The sequence below is a fragment of the Psammomys obesus genome, unplaced genomic scaffold (genome assembly GCF_907164565.1).
Source record: "Psammomys obesus unplaced genomic scaffold, mPsaObe1.curated_primary_1811, whole genome shotgun sequence".
Taxonomy (NCBI): domain Eukaryota; kingdom Metazoa; phylum Chordata; class Mammalia; order Rodentia; family Muridae; genus Psammomys; species Psammomys obesus.
In genome coordinates, this window is record NW_026596430.1 from 1,331,020 (window position 1) to 1,353,870 (window position 22,851).

At 39.0% G+C, this 22,851-nt stretch overlaps 1 protein-coding gene across 8 annotated transcripts in view; it reads right to left on the reverse strand.

The window, feature by feature from the left end:
* Window positions 1-22,851, reverse strand: part of Ccser2 (coiled-coil serine rich protein 2) — a 125,127-nt gene that overhangs the window by 51,619 nt on the left and 50,657 nt on the right. For all 8 annotated transcript variants that reach the window (XM_055597814.1, XM_055597815.1, XM_055597818.1 and 5 more), the window contains 2 exons: window positions 20,860-20,950; window positions 12,198-12,360 (listed from right to left, as the gene is read on the reverse strand). In XM_055597814.1, the coding sequence (XP_055453789.1) occupies window positions 12,198-12,360; window positions 20,860-20,950 (254 nt within the window). The remainder of the gene's footprint in view (window positions 1-12,197; window positions 12,361-20,859; window positions 20,951-22,851) is intronic.

The following is a 22,851-nucleotide window of genomic DNA, read 5'->3' on the forward strand; positions in this document are numbered from 1 at the left end:
TACAAGAAAGACAATCAATGAAGCATTCCACATCCAGCAAAGCAATCCTTTAAAATACAGGAGAATTTAAAATAGAAAACACTCCAAGAGAATAAAAACTATGAGAATCTGTTGCTAGCCAACCTTCCTTTCCTACAAGATACAATGACGCAGTACTCTGTAGTGAGAATTCTGGAATTATGGATTTAAAAAAACAAAACAAAACACTGAAATGTTATTTAAAAACATACTTTCATTTTAATCCCAGGTATAGGGATATGTGGCTGCTTCAGGATGTTCACAACAGATGAGTATGATTTGCCTTGTGCTCTAGCAAAAGCATGTTTTCTATGTTATTTTGTTTTGTTTTTGCCAGCTGCAGACAGTTTCTGTGACCGTGTGATATTTGGAATTCTGGAACTTTTCAAAGGGTATATAAATACTAAAGCCCTGATAGGAGGTCTGTAGTTTTGGGTCATTTAGGGAGGTTGGTTGTGTTTTGTTGGTAGCCATGCTCAAAGAAGAAAAAAAAAGAAAGAAATTAGACTCAGGGATTTTTCTATTTCTTCTCTCCCCTCTCTCCCTGTTTCTCTCCTATCCAGTGTTAAGGGGTAAATTAGGGGTGGGGGTAAAGGTTGGGAAAAAGAACACACAAAGTAGCAAAGGTCAGCTACAGTACCTCTATAAGTTCTATAAGCTTGTCTGCAATGACAAGCACATCAAAACAGCAGATCCAGGAGGAGCCAAAGAACTTAGCCAACAGTGCACACTAAGACCTTGCACGCCTATATCTAGCAGTTCTAGTACACTAAGACCTAGCAGGCCTAGTATCTATAGATATTAAATTAGTAATAAAAAATTGCCACAAAGAAAAGCCCAGGTCTAGTTAAAAATCAGTAACAAAAATTAGGGGCGGGGCAAGATGGCGGCACCGGGACAACTCTCATTCTGACCAGCAGCACAGCAGGATCAGTACAGTGACCAGCAATCAGAACTCACGGCCATAAAACACAAGCGATTGTGTTTCCCAGGTGAGAGGATACCCCACGGTGGGGGATTCAATCAGCTTTAACTCACCTGGCAAAACCGCGGAAGAGATCCCGGTTCCACCAGGCGCTTGGTCACCAGCCCAGAGCCACATGCCAGCGGGCTCTGGTCACTGTCCCAGACTGAACTGTGGGCCCACAACATCACAGACTGGAATTTCCAGTCGAGAGATAACATCACGGAGCAGGAAACGATTGGGACCGACCTTAGGTCACCCAGACATCCCCCGGAAAAGACTCGGGTTCCGCGGGCGCCCCAGGAGCCAGCCCGGAGCCGGAGCAGAGGACCCAGGCACCAGCACAAAGCCCTGCCTGCGCGCCTGATTCGCTGCCTCAGATATAACTGCGGGCCCCAGAGCACCAGAGACTGAGTTTCTCTGTCCGGTGCAAACCCACAGGGAGGGAAACGGCTAGTCTGATCTCAGAGCACTCAGCTAATACCATCACCCCGAAAAGGTCTCCAGAAAAATTACCCAGTTTAGAGAGACGCCCAAGCTCCCAAAGGCCAGAAAGGCAGAGGCACGCGAGTCTGTGCCTGCAGGTTCTACTCGCCACCCCAGACAGAACAGTGGTCCCCTAAGCAAAGACTGGGTGTCCCTGTCAGGAGGAAACCCCACAGTGAGGGGATCATCAGATCCAACGCTCAGGACACCCAGCACCAAATGACTTTCTGGATTGGAGCAGACTCTAGGCTCTAGCCTTCTACTGCAGGCAGAAGCGCTGTGCTCACCCACCATTATTGAGTACCGCTAGGGCACTGGGGCACACAGCTGCATCCTCAGACCTACAAAAGCCAGAGAGCCAGTACAGCAGCCCTCAGATACTGTGCCAAGGATCAACCAGTTATCCCTAGCTAGACTGACAAAACTGTGGGAATCCCTGGTCCTTCAAGAGGGCTACACCCAAAAATTACACCATAAGAGCAACAGCTGCTGCTCACTAAATTCAGAGCAAGAAACCCAGCAGCAGGACAGCCATCACCAGGACCTCTTCTGATGAGAGGAGAGCCTTCCTAAATACCACAGTTACCATACAGGTCCATACACCTGAAATGAACTGTGACAATTCCTGAAAAGCACCGCTATTCAGTTGACCATGACCAAAAAGCAGAGAACTTCAGAACCCCGCCAAGTGGATTCTCCCTGCCCCAGGACTCAGCAGGCACCACAAATTAACAGACAACACCTGAGACAGAGAGATGGGTAGAGCCAGCGAAAAAGCACAACCAACAAAAGGCAAAACAACATGGCATCCACAGAACCCAGTTGTCCAGGGGCAAGTAGTCCTGGACACCCTAACATAAGTGAAATTCAAGAAGATGACCTTACATCTATGCTAATAAAGAAGTTAATGGAGGAAGTAATTAAAATTCGTAAAGAATTAGGGGAAGATATATTAAAACAGATTATGGTTATCTGTAAAAAAAATACAAGAAGATGAAACCAAACAGTCTGTGTCACTGAAAGAAATAAAAGAAACAGAGGAACGTTCAAACAAACAGCTGAAGGAATTGAGGAAAAACAGGAAAATATAGTCAGACAGATGAAGGAAATCAACAAAACGGTTCAAGACCTGAAGATAGAATTGGAAGAATTAAAGAAAACACAAACGGAGGAAATCACGGAGAGGGAGAACCTAGGAAAGACAACAGGAACTATAGAGGTAAGCATAAACAACAGACTACAAGAGATGGAAGAAAGAATCTCAGGTGTGGAAGATACAATGGAAGAAATCGATGTATCCGTCAAAGAAAATAATAAATCTAAAAAATTCCTGACACAAACCATGCAAGAAATCCAAGACAAAATAAAAAGACAAAACCTAAGAATAATAGGAAGAGAGGAAAAAGAAGATTCCCTCCTCCAAGGCCCAGAAAATATTTTCAACAAAACCACTGAAGAAAATTTCCCCAACTTAAAGGGGAAGCCTATAAGAATACAAGAGGCCTACAGAACACCTAATAAATTAGACCAGAAAAGAAAATCCTCCCGTCACATAATAATCAAAACAGTAAGTATACAGAACAAAGAAAAAAAATACTAAAAGCTGCAAGGGAAAAAGGCCAAGTAATGTATAATGGCAAACCCATCAGAATCACTCCTGACTTTCAAACTATGAAAGCCAAAGGGCCTGGACGGATATCATGCAGACCCTAAGAGAACACAGATGTCAGCCCAGCAAAACTCTCAGTCCTCACAGACAGAGAAAACAAGATATTCAACGACAAAAACAAATTTTCAACAATACCTACACATAAATCCAGCGTTACAGAAGACACTAGAAGGAAAAATAAAACCAAGAAAACTAACTACTTTCAAGAAATCATAGGAAATAAATAACCGCACTACAGCAAAACAAAAGTAGCAAAACACACAAACACACTAGCATGGCCAACATCAATATCAAAGGATCTCACAGCCACTAGTCATTTATCTCCCTCAACATCAATGGACTCAATTCTCCAATAAAAAGACACAGACTAACAGAATGGATGCATAAAAAAACCCAACAATGTGTTGCATACAAAAAACACACTTAAATCACAAAGATAGACATTACCTGAGAGTAAAGGGCTGGAAGACGGCTTTCCAAGCAAATGGACCCAAGAAGCAGGCAGAAGTAGCCATCCTACTATCTAATAAAGTAGATTTTCAACAAAAATCAATCAAAGGAGATAGAGAAGGAAACTTCATACTCATCAAGGGAAAAATCCACCAGGAAGATATCACAATCCTGAACATCTATGCCCCAAATGCAAGGGCACCCACATTTGTAAAAGAAACTATAAGAAAACTTAAACCACACATAGACCCCCACACATTAATAGTGGGAGACTTCAACACCCCACTCTCAACAAAGGACAGGTCAACAAAACAGAAATTAAACAAAGAAACAATGACTCTGACAGAGGTCATGAATCAAATGGATCTCACAGATATCTACAGAACCTATCACCCGAACTCAAAAGAATTTACCTACTTCTCAGCACCTCATGGAACCTTCTACAAAATAGACCAGATAGTTGGTCACAAAGCAAGCCTCAACAGATACAAGAAGATTGAAATAATCCCTTGTATCCTATCTGATCACCATGGACTAAAACTGGACCTCAATGACAAAAATAGCAAAAGGCCTACACACACATGGAAACTGAACAACTTGCTTCTAAATGACAGCTGTATCAGAGAAGAAATAAAGAAAGAAATTAAAGACTTCCTAGAATTCAATGAAAATAAAGGCACAACATACCCAAACTTATGGGACACAAAGAAAGCAGTGCTAAGAGAAAAGTTCATAGCACTAAGTGCCTTCAGAAAGAAATTCGAAAAAATCTCATGCAAGTAACAAAATGGCTCACTTAAGAGCCCTAGAAAAAAAAGAAGCAAACACACCAAAGAAGAATAGACGGCTGGAAATAATCAAACTCGGGGCTGAATTCAATAAATTAGAAACAAATAAAACAATTCAAAGAATCAATGAAACCAAGAGCTGGTTCTTTGAAAAAAATCAACAAGATAGACAAACCCTTAGCCAAACTAACTAAAAGGCAGAGAGAAACTATCCAAATCAACAAAACCAAAAACGAAAAGGGGGACATAACCACAGACACTGAAGAAATCAAAACAATTATTAGGTCTTACTTCCAAAGTCTATATGCCACAAAATTTGAAAATCTAAATGAAATGGACAGTTTTCTTCACCAATTCTACATGCCAAAGCTGAATCAAGACCAGGTACACCAATTAAATAGTCCTATATCCCCTAAGGAAATAGAAGCAGTCATCAAAAGTCTACCATGCAAAAAAAGCCCAGGGCCAGATGGTTTCAGTGCTGAATTCTACCAGACCTTCAAAGAAGAGCTAACACCAATACTTTTCAAACTATTCCACAAGATAGAAACAGAAGGAACACTACCAAACTCATTCTATGAAGCCGCAGTCACCTTGGTACCTAAACCTCACAAAGACCCAACAAACAAAGAGAATTTCAGGTCAATCTCCCTCATGAACATTGATGCAAAAATACTCAACAAAATACTTGCAAACCGAATACAAGAACACATCAAAGACATCATCGACTATGACCAAGTAGGCTTCATCGCAGGCATGCAGGGGTGGTTCAATATACGGAAATCAATCAATGTGATCCACCACATAAACAAACTGAAGGAGAAAAATCACATGATCATCTCCTTAAATGCTGAAAAGGCATTTGACAAAATCCAACATCCATTCATGTTTAAAGTATTGGAGAAATAAGGGATACAAGGCACATACCTGAACATAGTAAAGGCAATATACAGCGAGCCTATAGCCAACATTAAACTTAATGGAGAGAAACTTAAAGCAGTCCCAATGAAATCAGGGACAAGGCAGGGCTGTCCACTCTCTCCATATCTTTTCAACATTGTTCTTGAAGTCCTAGCTAGAACAATAAGACAATTGAAGGAGATCAAGTGGATACAAATTGGAAAGGAAGAAGTCAAAGTATCACTATTTGCAGATGATATGAGAGTTTACCTGAGTGACCCCAAAAACTCTACCAGGGAACTCCTACAGCTGACTAACATCTTCAGCAAAGTGGCTGGTACAAAATTAACTCAAAAAAATCACTAGCCTTCCTGTGTACAAAGGACAAAAGGGCCAAGAAAGAAATTAGGGAAAAAACACCCTTCATAATAGCCACAAAGGACATAAAGTACTTGGTGTGAATCTAACCAAGCAAGTCAAAGACTTGCATAAAAAAATTTTAAGTCTCTGAAGAAAGAATTAGAAGAAGATATCAGAAGATGGAAAGATCTCCCATGCTCATGGCTTGGCAGGATTAACATAGTAAAAATGGCCATCTTACCAAAAGCAATCTACAGATTCAATGCAATTCCCATCAAATTACCAACACAATTCTTTACAGACCTTGAAAGAAAAATTCTCACCTTCATATGGAACAACAATAAATCCAGAATTGCTAAAACAATTCTCTACAGTAAAAGATCTTCAGGAGGTATCTCTATCCCTGATCTCAACCTGTACTATAGAGCAACAATACTAAAAACTGCATGGTACTGGCATAGAAACAGGCTGGTGGATCAATGGAATAGAATAGAAGACCCTGACATAAATCCACACACTTATAGACACCTGATTTTTGACAAAGATGCCAAATCCATTCAATGGAAAAAAGACAGCATCTTCAACAAATGGTGCTGGTCTAACTGGAAGTCTACTTGTAGAAAAATGCAAATAGATCCATATTTATCACCCCGCACAAAACTAAAGTCCAAGTGGATCAAAGACCTCAACATAAAACTAGACACACTAAACCGCTTAGAAGAAAAAGTGGGGAATACCCTTGAACTCATTGGCACAGAAGACAACTTCATGAACAGAACACCAACAGCACAGGCTCTAAGAGCAACAATCAATAAATGGGACCTCATGAAACTGAAAAGCTTCTGTAAAGGAAAGGATACTGTCCTCAGAACAAAACGACAGTTTACAGATTGGGAAAAGATCTTCACCAACTCTATATCTGACAGAGGGCTAATATCCAGTATATATAAAGAACTAAAGAAGTTAAGCAGCAAAAAATCAAGTAATCCAATTAAAAAATGGGGTACAGAGCTAAACAGAAAATTCTCTGCAGAGGAATATCGAATGGCAGAGAAACACTTAAAGAAATGCTCAACCTCATTAGCCATCAGGGAAATGCAAATCAAAGCAACCCTAAGATTTCACCTTACACCCATCAGAATGGCTAAGATCAAAAACTCAAGAGACAACACATGCTGGAGAGGTTGTGGAAAAAGGGGAACCCTCCTCCACTGCTGGTGGGAATGTAAACTTGTACAAACACTCTGGAAAGCAATCTGGTGCTTTCTCAGACAACTAGGAATAGCACTTCCTCAAGATCCAGCCATACCACTCCTAGGCATATATCCAAAAGATTCTCAAGTACACAATAAGGTCATTTGCTCAACCATGTTTGTAGCAGCCTTATTTGTAATAGCCAGAATCTGGAAACAGCCCAGATACCCCTCAGTGGAGGAATGGATGCACAAATTGTGGTATATCTACACAATGGAATATTACCCAGCAATAAAAAGCAAGGAAATCATGAAATTTGCAGATAAATGGTGGGATCTGGAAAAGATCATTCTGAGTGAGCTATCCCTGAAGCAGAAAGATGCACACGGTATATACTTACTCGTATAGACATATAATATAGGATAAACCTACTAAAATCTGTACACCTAAAGAAACTAATCAAGAGGGAGGACTCTTGATAAAATGCTCAATTCCTATCCAGAAAGGCAAAGAGGCTGGACATCAGAAGAAGGAGAAAAGAGAGAACAAGTCAGGAGCCTGACAGAGAGGACCTCTGAAAAGCTCTGCCCTGCAGACTATCAATGTAGATACTGAGACTTATGGGCAACCTTTGGGCAGAGTGCAGGGAATCTTAGGAAAGAAGTAGGAAACAGTAAGATCTGGAGAGGACAGGAACTCCATAAGGAGAGCCACAGAACCAAAAAATCTGAGCACAGGGGTCTTTCCTGAGACTGCTATTCCAACCAAGGACAATGCATGGAGATAATCTAAGACCCCTGCACAGATGTAGCCCATGGCAGTTCAGTATCCAAGTGGGTTCCATTGTGATAGGAACAGGGACTGTCTCTAACATGAACTGATTGGCCTGCTCTTTAATTTCCTCCCCCTGAGGGGGAAGCAGCATTACCAGGCCACAGAAGAGGACAAGGCAGCCACTCCTGATGAGACCTAATTAACTAGGATCAGAAGGAAGGAAAAGAAGTCCTCCCCTATCAGTGGACTTGGGGAGGGGCATGCATTCAGAGGGTGGAGGAAGAGAGGGATTGGGACAGGAGGAGGAAGGGAACCACAGGGGTGGGGGGTGGGATACAAAGTGAGTAAAGTGTAATTAATAAAGAAAAAAAAAAAAAAACATAACATTCTTCAAACTCTTCCCAAAAGTACTAGTGAAGGGAGCACTTCCCAATTCACTCTAAATGAGTCCCATAACCAAAACCAAAGTACATTAACAAAACTCTACAATAAATAAAAATAAAAATCCACAATAAATAAAAATGTAAAAATTATGTACCATAAACAATTGAACTGCTGAAGAAATAAATAGCTGTCTAAAAGTCAATGTGAAGTACTGTAGTAACAGGATGATAGGAGGGGAAAGGCATCTTAATGGACATTGGAAAAGCATTAGGTAAAACACAGCATAACACCATGTGAAAAACACTGAACAGAAGGGAATGTCTTCAGATTGATAGAGGAAATCTATTTTAGAGAAGAAAGAAAAAAAAGCAACAAAGCAAACAATCCCATTTTTGACAGTAATAGATGGATGTTTTACCCCTAATATCAGAAACAAGACACAGCTTTTGGCCCTCACTACTTCTATTCAACACACCATGCCAAAAGATGTAGTCATAGCAACTGTGAAAGACAGAAAATTATGCAGATTGAAAAAGATAAACTATCGGTTCTCAGATGATGTAAATATATATAGAAAATCAAAGATCTAAGGAAGAAGTTAAAAGAACCATTTGCATAACAATGAAGTTATTCATGGCTGAATCAAAACTTATAATAAAGGAGGACAGTGAGTCAAGGAGCCACAATTTTTATAAAGTACAAATAGCAGGATCAATAAAGAAGAGGTGATCCAGATAAATGGCCCAGGTCTCAAAACAGTGACTTAAAAATACTTCATTCAGAAGTGACAGTGAAGAGTGATAAAGACAAAGGCACACCTCACCCCTAAACAGGAAAATACTAGGACTCCTAGAAAATAAGAACTTTGCTTATAAAAATGCTAGTGGAAAAGGAATGTGTTTAGTTAAGAGCTAGATTTCAGCTATAATTAGGAGAAGAGCCACAAGGAAGATAAGGCTGCAACTTTGTTAGGGTTGAAAGAACTCTATATGGCATAAAAGTGTTAGGGAAAGGGAACTAATGGGAGATAATAGGAGTGGAATATTAAGCTGGGGCAAAAGAAAAAAAGCTGTATTATGATGAGAATACCAGAGAATATCCAGATCAGTAGTTCTGACCCAGCAGTGTCCCAGCAGGCCTAACTTTTTGATAAGGCATAATGCTATAATGAACTATGATATCAATGGTGGTCAAGCACCAGCAGAAAAGGAACCACTACTCACCAAGTGAGAGAATAGAGAAGCTTCTGTAAACCTAATATGAAAAAGACCTTAAAGTTTATACTCTCAAACTCTTTTCACACTAAGGAGAAGTTAGAAAAAGATAGTTACAAGGTTTGTTGTGGGAGGTTTCTTTTTGTGACACCCATCCTGTAAATAGCTCTGGCACACTGGGAAAATCTGCACAGACACAGAAAGCCTGAAGGTAAAATGAACCAGGCAACCTACAAGCCTCACCATTATCAGTAAGCTTAGCTACTCCTAAGAAAGCTCTATGCTAAGTGAGTCAGACTAGCAACCTACAAAAACACTGTCTGTACATCTCTCCCCTTCACCACTAACCTCTGGGAACTGACGATTCACAATTACAAGTGCTTTAAAATATATAAACTCTGAGGAGGGATTTGTGCTCACATTTTAGGGAAATCCTACATATTAACTTTCACTAACTTCTGCAAAATCACAATTTATAGAAACAAACAGGTTTAATGCAGTTACCATTTAAACAAATAATTTAATTGTTCATTCTTATATTTATCTGACCAAAGAACTCTCTTCTGTACCTGTCGATATATAGGGCATTAGAGTTTATGGTTCTGGACTTTCGGAGGAGAGGTGTGGTTTCTAACTTTTCTGATAGATGATTATACTCAGTCTCCATTGGACCATTTCTAAGGGCAGAGACAGTTATTTCCATGTTATCCATTCTATTTCTAATGTATATATTATATATTATAATAATTAATATTATATTATATTAATATTATTATATTGATAATATATATCTAATATGTTAGAAATACAATAATATATACAATTACTGCGATATATACATATTCCAATCAACAGGAAATCCAGCTATGATAATCCTGAAGAGTGGTTCTCTGAACACCCAGACTCTTAGCAGAGAAACTTCTGCACCTGCCCTCCGCCAGGCTGAATATTCACTACCCTCTTTCCCATACTACACTATTAGGCAAAATTATCGCAGTAGTGACACTACATTGTAAGTGTCCACATGCTTGTTTCTTAGACTCTCCATGCTATTCATGTGTGTATGAATAGCACAGACACAACAGCCTTTGCCTAGCTTCAGTGTAAAGATATTTACTATTAAGCTGTACCAATGCAGAATTCTGTCATCGTTACCATGATAATTCAAGAAGTCATCACCAAACCACAACTTTCACCTCTCATACTATCTCCAATTCCTGTCAGCTTAAGACGTTATGGCACTGTACAGTAAACAGACTACCAAGGAGTATTTTTTAAGTGAGTGGACAAATTTTAAAAGCAAGCATTTGTTATGGTTTGAATATGATGTGTCTCATAGGCTCAAGTTTTAAGTGTTTGTTCCCAGATGGTAATGATACTCTGGGAGTCTAGAGAATGTACAGGAGGGGGCTTTGCTAGACATAAACCATTAATGTTGCACTTTTGAATGTTATACCTGGCAGTTAGTTCCACCTCGCTCTCTGCTTCCTGGTCTGGAGTGTAAGGAACCTCTGCCATTCGTTCCTAACAGGATGAGCTGTTTCACCATGCCTCCCTGAAATTCTGAAGGTGATTCAGAACAGACCTTTCCTCTCGGTCAGCTGCTTCTGTTAGGTACTGTGGCAACAGTAAAGCAAAAGGAACTGATACAATGCTGTCACACCTTCCTTAATTTCACTCATTCTAAACACATACTGAGATTAGAGAAGCCCGGTGGCCATAGTACTAATGAAGATGATCTTCACGCCAGGCTCTTCCTGACAGGACAGACTCTGCTGCCATTCTGGTCAAAGCCATACTGGCTACAAGTACATCATGCATTCTTCCAGACTGCCTCAATTACAACCTTCTATTTGTTTGTTCCAACAGAAAGTTTTAATTGGACCCCATTTTTCCTAAATCCACTGAAAAATATTTTATTAGACTAGAATTTGTTCAGTTTAGATAGAAGAACATAAGAAAATGACTGTGCCACTCAGGACCTGTCCATTAAATGTCCAAAGTGTTCTTAGAATTCACACATGACAGCTCCCTCTGTATTTGTCTTGTAGAGTGAATAAATCAAGAAGAAACAAATGTTATGTCTTATACACACTGTGTATCTGGTAACAACAGGTCAAGCTTTTTTTGTTGTAGCTACAAGGACCCTTGGCAACAACTCTGCTTCTTGTTTTAGGGGGCACAGAGGACCAAATGCTTTTCTTCCATTATTTCTGCATCTCAGTTTTATTACTCGCATGACAATGTGCTCCAGGATAAACACTGACCTCTTGTGGAATGATATATTTTTAAAAATTTAATTAGAAAAACAAAACAAAACAGAACAACAACAAAATGCCACTGTTTACCACAAACCAGGTACAGCACACACACCTATATCCCGACCCATGAAAACTGACAGAAAAGTGTTTTTAAGTCTGCTCACAAATGGTAGCATGAAAACTGAAGTGTGCAAAGGGTTAAATAAACTTAACTTGCAAAGTGAATCTATACCAGGTGAAACTCTGACCCCAGTGTAAATGACTGTGAGTCCATTATTCTACATGGTCTGATCCAATTTCATACTATTCTATGTGTCAAAATGGAGAGAACTTCTATTGTCATATGGCATCCTTTAACAACACTTTTGGAACTTCACATTTTTAACTTATAAGTGAAATAAAACCAGTAAGTTAGTAGTTACTTTGTACAATACTACTTTTAAAAATTACACAGTAACAAAGCCAGCATTCATTAATTCCTAAATGAGAACCCTCCAAAGTCATATCACAACTTGAAAGTCCTTATTGTAGATGTAATTTGTAAATCTGAGATAAAGCTACTGAAAAAAAGATTTCAGCTAAGAAAAGATTAGTTATTGTAGCAGCTATAGATCACGCAGAACCTGAACTGGTATGTATGCCTTTAAAAAAATAGGCAAAATCAACTTGGGGGTAGAAACGATTAGTGAGGTTGGGCAGAGGATAGAAGTGAAGCTTCAGTTAGAACAAACTCACCTGCTCAAGTCACTTTTCCCATGGTGATGATAGTGGTCAGGATGGCTAAGGTGGTAATGGTCCTGTCCACTCCACCTCTGGGATGGCCTTTTCCAAAATCCATCCTGCGACTGTCGTACATTTCTGTCTGATCGGTCAAAGCGGTTCATATTGTCACACTCCACTGGGCAGATTAAAAAGCAACAGACTATGAATATGTGCACACTGTACAAAAAGTTAACTACTTATGGCCTGATAATTGAATGCTGCTGAAAGCATTTGTTTTAACTTTAAAGCACCAGCCATGTATGGTAACTAATCACAAAATAAAGTTTCCCAAAGGAAACCAGTTCTTATAGTAAAAAGTAAACTTCACATATCCAAGCTGAAGTAAATTATAATACTTCTGTATCAGCCACTTAAGTGAACAATTAGCTGTTGGACTATTTTAAAATAAGGAAAAACTTCCCTGCAACGAACAGTACAGATTTCAAATACAATCAGGATAGGAAAAAGGAGATCTTAAGAACAACACAAAACCCACTCACAGAAATGAGTGCCTCAATTAAGTTTCTCAGCCTTAAGAAGTACAAATTAATCTTTCATCAGAGACAATCATGTTTTTAAATAAAGCTCACACTTTTAAACAGTAAGCTGCTCTAATCTGCTGCGACAGAGCTGGTTCAGAAAGACTGAAATACTTCAGAAAACAAAGCCAGTGCTTTGTAACAACAAACAGTCCATTCCTGACAACCAAACACCGCAAAAACTCGACAAGAACCCCTCAAGCACCCAAGCTTCTTCACTCACCCAAGCGCACTGCTCTCACATCTCTGAGCACTTTCTGAAAAAGCTGCTTGGTACAAGGAAGACATTGTGCTGCCGGCTGCCTACTCAGACATAGTTGCACACAAGGCGCCGCTGAAGCAGGCCTTCCTTCCTGCTCCACTCCCAGCCCTCCCTGTGGGAAGCAAGCCCAGCCTGCCCTGTGACTCCATCTTCACTCAGTGCTTACATAGCTACTGAGTTAGGAGTGTTACTAAAAATACTTCTAAACACTAGCCCAAGCCAAGGAACAGGACCGGCTTCTGCAGCCCAGTAACTAAAGGAAGAAGTTCAGAATTTCTTGTGATAAAAAACTTTCATATCAATATAATCATGATTTTAAAAAAACTGACTTATTTTAAGTGCCTGTTATCATTAACCAGAAAAGTGGCTTTAAAATTTGCAGACTGTCTCGTTTTCAAAGATTAAAAGGCTTCCCATTTATAAAAGGGTGATGCGCAAAAAAAAAAAAAAAAAAAAAAAGCAAAGCAAACAGCTTAAGCATACTTTTGTAAAGACACAGAAGTTTTGTTTGCATTCATAAGGAATCAGTGAGTACTAATATATTTTTTTTCATTGCAGATTCAGCTTTTGAAAGAAGTCTAACGTGAAATTCCAATAATTGTTATTTTATTCTTAAACTCAAGAGGAATTTAAGTTAGTTATGGAAAACCTAAGGATAATAAAAGGCATAATAAGGGCTCTAAAAAAAATACAGCAGTAGAAATGAAGTGGCAAAGGAAAACTTTAAAAATAAACCTTCAAGTTTAACCCTTATTTCAGTTTAGTACCTTCAGTAACACCTCTGCAAACTCACAGTGGCTCAAACTTAGGTGCACTGAGGCCCAGAGCATTTCCAGCAGTAAGACAGGGCACTCTCCCAGGTCAGCAGCTCTGCACAGCTGGCGCTGATGAACATCTACTTTTACATAGTTTCCTTAATGTAGGAACAGAAATTCCCAGTACCAAAGAAATCAATGTTGTTATTAGAGTAACCTGACATATTCTTAGAATAAAAATCAGCACAGCGCAAAGAATGGCAAGAGGCATGCAAAGCAGGCGAGCAAGCTGAATATGAGAACAATTACATCGCACAAGTCACTGAGATCTGAGATCTTTACTGAAACCTGAACTCAATCCTAATGGCTGCCAAGATTAAAATCAGATATAACTTCTAAGGGAGACCTTGATTTCCCTGAGAGTGCTACTCCTATACTACCTTAGGCATCCATCTATCATCAAGTATGTCTTTACAAACTTTGGAATCTAGGTAAGACGGTGATAGAAAATATTAGTGAGGGTTTCCTAGGTAAGATTAAGGTAAAAAGATACACAAACAGAAAAGCAAAAAAAAAAAAAAAAAAAAAAAAAAAAAAAAAAAAAAAAAAAAAAAGAAAAAAAAAAAAAAAAAAAAAAAAAAAAAAAAAAAAAAAAAAAAAAAAGATACAACATAGAAAAGCAAATGAAAACAATAAAATCACAAATCACAAGATGGAGATCAATAAAAACGTGATTCTAGGGTTTAACAGAGAATAGTATACGCAGTACGACATCACAGGAAAGTAAGGGCTCTCTAAATATGAACTGCTGTAAGGTTGATGGTGCCTATGGTAAACCTGTGAGCAAGAGTAAGGACAAAGCTAAAGCTATCTGAACTCAAAAATTGTAAAGCCAAGACATTGGTGTGAAACCATTGCTTGGCCAGATCTGATCTGACCCAACCATGACCTGAAAGCTGTTCTGAGAGTAGCTCCCTCTTTCTGAACATGATCACTAGTTCAGAGGGCAGAAGGCTTTGTTCTAGTATTATGAGAGACAGGTAATCAGGGCTTTAACCCACTGGGGAGGGAAAAGGATCTAACAAAACTAACGGAGATACGAGATATGAGCATGGCTATATCACGCTGGGTGTAATTTTTCCTGGTTTGTTAAAGGAACAAAACATGATACCCAGTGTAGCCTACATTTTTCTCTTACAACTTTCAAGTCCTAAGAGGGATAACAATAACACAGGTAGTAATTGTTGTATAATTGGCTGAGAGATAGACTGACACTATCACTCACAAAGTCTGAGAAGAACGCATTTCAGGAGGTTTTATGTTATCTCAGTTTTCAACTGCTATTTAATTTTTAAAAAGAAAAAACATGTAATTGAAAAAAATCGTAAACTGAATTTGTTAACATAGTACTGACACAAAAAGATAAATTTCTAGAAAATACAAGTAACTAAAAGCAAGAATAAGATGAGCTTCACATATCTTAATACAAAGTATAGCAAAAATGTGACCTTATGGCTTTGAACATAAGACAAATGTAATTTAGTCAGCAAGAGAACTTTGTGTGGGAGTCAGGAAGTGCTTAGAAAAACATCTTTTCAACAAAGTCTAAAGTCTAAACAGAATGGCTAAAATGATTAACAGTATACTGAGAAAGTGTTCATTGGGGCAATCCATTAACCTTCGGATTATACCGATGTGTCAAATGCCAGGCGTGTGTTTATGGGCGATGAGGACCGGCCATTTGAATTTCCTAAACAAGAAGAAAGGGCAACACAGCTGCATTTCTTACATACCAAAAATACTGAGAAACACCTTACAACTGAAAGAGGCATCATACAACAGAGATAACCAATTGCAAACATCCAATAGCCTTCCAAAAGGCATTCAGATTGCAAAACTGTTTCCTTATGAAACTCCTTGGTCTACTAATTCAGGTCAAGGTTAAAAAAAATAACAGCTTGCAAAATTAAAACAATCTCTAAGTACAAGCCTTCCTTCCAAATCACAACACAAGCCTAAATGTTTCCTGATTCCTTACCCACAATTCCATGTCTCTTTGGTTTCCTTCTGAAGCACCTCTCCCTCTGACCTGTTGCCATTCCTTTTAAACTAGACAAATGCCTCTTAAGTACAGTAGTTGGCAAAGCTAAACATTCTCAGGACAGGGAAAAGTGTGTAACCTGGTCTTCTTCTCTACTTAGAAGCATGGCTAAAAACTTTAAAAGGACTAAAGGACACTGGGCAAAATCCGCAGGGAAGTGTAGAACAGCTCTTCGGATATGGCAGACCTGTATCAGCTAGTTCACAATTAAAAGGTACAACATGTAAAAACAAGATTCCCAAGAGTGTAAAGAATGCAATAATGGTCTATGAACCTATGATAGGTGCCAGGCCTGATGGTGCACATCTTTTAATCTGAGTGCTCAGGAGGCAGAAGCAGGGAAATCTCTGTGACTTCAAGATTGGCCTGCTCAACATATAGTTATAAGCCAACCAAGCCTACCCAGTTAGACCCTATCTCAAAAAACAAAATAAATAAACAAAAACATAGAATGGAGCGCAGAAAAGAGAGGGAATAGAAAAGGATTTTCTGATTAATTCTTTCCTGTAAACAGAGATTGAGCTCTGATTCAGTCCTGAAAGGAAAAGGTGAGGGTGGGGTGACAGCTAAACCCATTTGCAGGCACCACGGACAAATGAACACCATCAGAAATCATTCACAGGATTCTAAAACAAATACTACATGATCTTCTTCATTCTCAGTGAATTAAGAGAGAGAGAAAGTATCAAAGCTTGAAAATCCGGGATGGGCCAAAAAGAAGCAAAAAACAAAAACAAAACAAAAAAAGAAACAAAAAACAAAAACAAAACAATGAGGCTCAGAATAAAATAATATCTTCCACAGAAGATAGATGTTCTCCCTCATTCATATAGAGAACGAATGCTGGTATCTCTGAAAACCCGTTATTTTACAAAGACATGAGAAAAACAACTACCAACAAGACAGGGAACGCAAAAGAAAACTGGACAATTATTAAAGGTGGTCTTGGAGAAAGTAGAGCACTTGACTGCCTGTTTAAACTTCTACAAGCTTCCCAAAAAAACTAAAGGCACCTTGCCAATGTTTGTTTTATTTTTATTAAGCAATTTTCTTATTATAATGAACTCCCAAATAAAAAACATCACACAGGTAGATTAAAGGCAGTCACCCAAATACATACTTGCCCAGCCCCAAACTCCATGCATCTTAGTGAACTTGTATACAGTTGGATTGGCCATTCAGAAGCCATGGAGTTTACTTGGGGTTTTTTCACTTTCACTATTAATTACATTGTTTGTGCACTTGTCCAATACAAAGTTAAAAAAGAAAAGACTATGACATTTAAAATTAGAATACCACTTGACTTTACACCCTCTTTCATGACTCGTGTCCTTTCACCTGCATTCTGTCCTTCCATATCACTGAATATTACCCTTTCTCAAGTCTCCTTTACAAATCTTATAGGCCTTATAACTTAAATATGCAAATGTTTTACTTACTTACCTGTAAGTGATCAAATGTTCTCTTACCATACATAAACTGTAACATCATCCTCAACTTTGTTCCTGTTCCATACTCATCGAAGAGTCACTGGACACTCAGTGATGTCCTCAAATCCTAGACTGTGACTTTTCAACAAGCATTAGACAACTGACATCCTTTCCTCCCCTAGCTAACACACAGGCCACACTCAAAGGAAAAGACCTGTATACAAATCCAATGATCTGATAAGCACTTTCTTCATAATTTCCTCCTGAAAGGAACTAGAGTAATGGCTCAATAGGAAAATTTATTATTCTTCAAAAAAGAGGTCCAGAGTTCAGAACCCTCATGTGTTCACATACAGAAAAAGGACTTGGCAATGAGTGCCTTGTGCCCACAATACAAGGTGGGTAGATACCAGAAGATCCTGGGGTTTAATGAACAGCTGGTCTAGGCAAAGTGGGGAACATCAAATTCAGAGAAAAGACTGTCTCAAACAAGAAGGAGTTGAACAATGGAGGAACATGTGCATCACCAATCTCTGGCCTCAGCACTCATACAGACAGGAAAATAAGTACAGGTCACATAAGTGCACACATACAAACAACCCCAACACACACAACGAACTTTTTTAAGTAAAGGAATACATGTTCTTAATGAGGTCATATTAATCTGTAAACAGATCAAACCCAAATGGAAGGTCTCACTAACTTGCCTGTCTCCTTTGGGGCACAAATGCCAATAACACTGGCAGAATTAGTGAAGCTGACACACCTGAGGGCTCAGGGAACAAATGCAACTTCTTCTCAAACTTGTATAACACTCTCAAAATAGAAAGAAGCTAGTAAACACTAAAGTCATCAGTTAACAATGTTATAAGATCCCTAACCTACCAGCCATCCCAACATTGTTATTCCCCAGCCAGAAAGATCTAAAAAGTACTTTCCACCTTCCTGTAGTAGTAAACACAAATACTGCTTTCTGTGGTGTTCTTTCAGTTCAAAATAGCCAATATTTGTTTGTTGTCTTCTAAAAACACATCTGTATCATATGAGGAATGTGACTGGCATACCTGCCTCCTCCTGAGTATGCAATGAAGCCTTCATCTGACATTCTGCCATCTGTCTAACATGAGGATAACTAGGCTGTGCTCTATAAATGAGCTGAATTCTAAGACTGGTTTTATCTGAGCTTCATGTACCAGCACAGAAAGGGGAAAAAAATTTCCAAAGAAAAGCTGTAGCAACCCTGTCAAAGTGATATGCACTGTTTGTGCTGTGACTTATCCCAAGGACAGAAATCCCTCACAGTCAGACTTAAAGAAAAGGAAAGAGAGAGAGAGAGAGAGAGAGAGAGAGAGAGAGAGAGAGAGAAAGATTTGAACTACAAGGTCTTGTGAAAGATTTGAACTACAAGGTCTTGTGTTACTGTGTGCTTGGTCATTTTCTTTCTTCCTTTTTTGTGATTTATTTTTATTTTATTTTTAGCTTTCTTGATCTCCTTGTGAAGCTCCTTTCCCCTCTGGGTCCTTCTATCCCCCCACTTTTCCATAAAACTCCCTGCACTTTACCCAAAGTTTAGCTGTGAGTCTCAGCATCACTTTAATCCCGTGCTGGGTAGAGTCTTTCATAGGACATCTATGAGGCTCTTGTCCTGTTCCCTTTCTTCAACTGCTTCTGGTGTCTACTCTATTTGCCCTACTGAATGAGAATTAAGCATCCTGCCTATGGTCCTCCTTGTTATTTAGCTTCTTTAGGTCTATGGATTACAGTATTGTTATCCTGCATTATATGGCTAATACCTGCTTATAAGCAAGTATAAACTTTGCCTGTCTTTCTGATCTGGGTTACCTCACTCAAAATCATCTTTTCTAATTCCATTGTCTGCAAATTTCATGATTTCCCTGTTTTTAATAGCAAAGTAATATTCTATTATATAAATGTACCACAGTTTCTTTATCCATTCATTCTTCAGTTGAGGGATATCTAAGTTGTTTCCAGATTCTGGCTATTATGAATAATTTCAATGGCTGACATTTCATTTTCTCTTTGTGCTTCAGAGGACTGTGGGACATGATCCCCCAGGTCACTAACTCAGATTTCACAACAGCAATTATGATTTCCGTTACCTATGAACTGTTATGTGGAAAATTCCGTTCTAAATAGTTCTAGAAAGCATGGCTGCAACTACATCTCCCTATGGGCCCTCACTATAATCTCCTTGTACTACCATAAGGCTGGCAGTTCAGCTTTCTGCTCCTGCTGGTGTTGGCTATAATTTTTCTTTCTTGGGACTGGGACTCCACTCTGATTGCAGAAGTACCCCAAGCGCCAGGAGCACCACAGGAAAGTCTAACAGTCTCAGCTCCTGTGGTATGATGGGCAATGCCCTCAGTACTTCACTTTAATGAATTCATAAATCCAAGCCCAGCCATGGCCTGTAGAACTTCTTGCTGTGATTGGTTTCAGAAGGGTAGGTTAGGTCATAACACTTGCTATCATCAAGTAGAACATGGTTAAACTGTGTGTCCTGATTCTAAGCTTTAAGATAGGACTGTCTGCTTATCCTGCTGTACTTCTGTGATTTATCTTAAGAATAACCAGGCCAAAGTAGTGCAGAACCTAAAATAATGAACCCCTCAGTAATCTACACAGTCTCATAGGCTATGCCACCACAGGTAATTCAAGATTCATGAATCAGAGAAATAAACACATGCTCATTCTTGAGACTGTAAAAGAGTACCTTTTCAGGGACTAAAAAACAAAACAAAGGGTCCAACCAATAACAGTATGACTGATGTGGTGGTGAGAAGAAAGTACACTCAGAACAAATATGCTCAGCTTCTGAAAAATCCTTACACTCTTCTAGCACCATAAAAAGGAATTCATCCTTTGTCCTTTCTCCCTGGTCCTGGGGAAACATGAGGCACCACAAATGTTTACTGACAGGGAATCCTCAGATCTCTGGAGCCATTCTTCCCAGAACAGCAGGACTCTCAGTTCAACGCCATTCCCAAGAGTATCTTTGGATGTCTTACTACTTCCCAATATCCTGGATATGCTGTGCCACCAGAGACAAGAGAACCAAAGGGCCCTTCTGCATATGGATTATCTAAAGGCCAACCTTGTTGGTTACTGAAACACAGAGAAAAAGGAGGATTGAAATTAGAAGTCAAAGGGTAGTATGGTTCACTCAGAAGGTGAATACTTCGCCAGAATTGACTTTAAAATAGTTATCAAATTAATACATTAAATTCTTTTACAAAATAAGTATTTCTCTAAATATATTTCTTTTGAAATTCAAAATTAAGCAAAGTGAGGAAAACTGGGCATTTAAATACATACCAACACCCTACCACTTATTTAGATAAAGGTATACAATGTTGCTGAATCACACAGAATTATATTTAAATACGTAACTTACAAGTAAACCCATCTTATACCAGTAAAGACTGATTCCCAGTCTTAAGAAGCCTTGATCTTACAATTATCAAACTGGCTACAATCTAGTCACTCACATACAGGCATCTAGAAACTTATTACTGATCTTAACTTACCATTTTCAAGAGGTGTGTCCTCCGGCAAATCCACATCTAGCATAAGGTCATCATCCTCAAGGTCACATGATTCAAGATTATTCAGAATATCCTGTAAATAAAAGCAGTAAAAGCACTATAACCTCACTCAGGGGATATACATACAGTCGTTCGTTTTGAAACTATCATCATATAATAACTTGGATTTATTCAGCATTTGTACTCTAAGAATAAAGTAGTTCTAATTTTGAAAATTATTTTAAAAAAATCTATCTGCACTATACTTTGAATTTTGGATGCCCTTCTCTGGAGATGGGAATACCAGGAAGCAGGTTATACAAAGGGGGAAATAAGAAAAACAAGGAATGATCTTTAAAACAGGAGAGAAAAGGGAAAATAACACAGAAGGGAGGAGAAGGAGGAAAAAAAAGGAAGAGGAGGAAAAAATAACACTAAGCATATTTGAAAAAGACATGGAAAATCGTATTTTATATTTCCCTAAAATTATGTATAAATATTTACATGTGTACATGTACACACACTATGTAGTTAAAATGAAGATACACCATTTGTAGTGATTAATACTCCCAGCAAGAGCCATATCTAATGAAAACCCTAATACCAGGCATGAGAAACCTTTGAGGTGTTGGTCATAAATTTTAAGAGACTCCCAAAACAACACAAGCTATTGTTGTTGCCCTTGGTTACCTCCAAAAGTTGGAAGCAAATCCCTCCTGCTGAAGACACCATGTAGTTTGGACATAGGTCTCTAAGGATTTGATCTGGAACTGGCCTCTTTCCTGAGGACTAGGTACTACAATACTTCAGGGTGGTGTGCAATCTGTTAAAGGAGGAAAACAGACAATGGTCCTACCCAGCTATGAAGCCTATGAACCACAATGATGTCCAAAATGGCAAATTATCCCTAAAGGTACAACGGTGGCACTTATATATTGGTGGTAACAAGAAGCTATTTAACTGGAGTGAAGACTCACTTAACAGGAGAGAAATCTGTTTGCTATACTAGCCAACTACAACATACCTTCCAAAATCAAAGACCTTACACTGCCACTTTCCTGAACCAGTGTAATTCTTACTGCACTTTAAATACTCCTTCTGTTGTTTTGTTTTGTTTTGTTTCAAGACACTGTTTTTCTTCCTGGAACTCACTATGAAGACCAAGCTGGCCTTGAACTCAAAGATCTACCTGCCTCTACCTCCTGAGTGCTGGGATTAAAATCGTGTGCCACCTCCTCCTGGCCTAATTACTTCATCTTACACCTACAGGTAAGTATAGCTCACCTCTCATCAAGGATGTTTTGTTTTACAGCAGCAGACCATGACAGAAAACCACAATTAGTCAACACGTGGACAACAAACTGAATGTGGGCACCAACCCCAAGTGATGCCCTAAATACAACCAAGGCCTAGGGAATGCCACAGAAGAGAGAGCAGAACGATTCTAAGAGCCAGAGCTCCAGACAGTGCTCTGAGATGGTGCCTTCCGGCTGTGACAGGGAAGCTATATTTATGAAATCTCAACAACATGGCTGCCTAAACAACACCAGCTGACATCCCAGTGCAGATGGGAAGTCTCATAGGACCTCAACCTTAGATGAAAAAGCCCAAGCAATTAATACCTCATTAGCTGTCCAGTACTGAGTGGTCAGCCCTAGAAAAATAAACATGCAGGCAGGCAACACTCAAGACTCAGCAGGAAACATTTCTATGTTGATTCCTTTCTATATATGCAACAACACTGGTTAATGAATTGGGGGAGTATAGCTCAGAAGTGGCAAGAAGGAGGAAGGGGAGAGAGGATGACGTAATTAATTTTAATTAAATTTTAAAAATCATCTCCTCTATAAAAATCATCTAGCTGTGTAAGTCTGAGTACGGGTCAATCCAGATAGCATTGGATGTCCCAAGCCAAGAGCAACAGATCAAAACCAATATAATATGGTGTTCTAAGTCTAAAGGCTGGCCGAATGAGGTGGACCTAATCAACAAAGG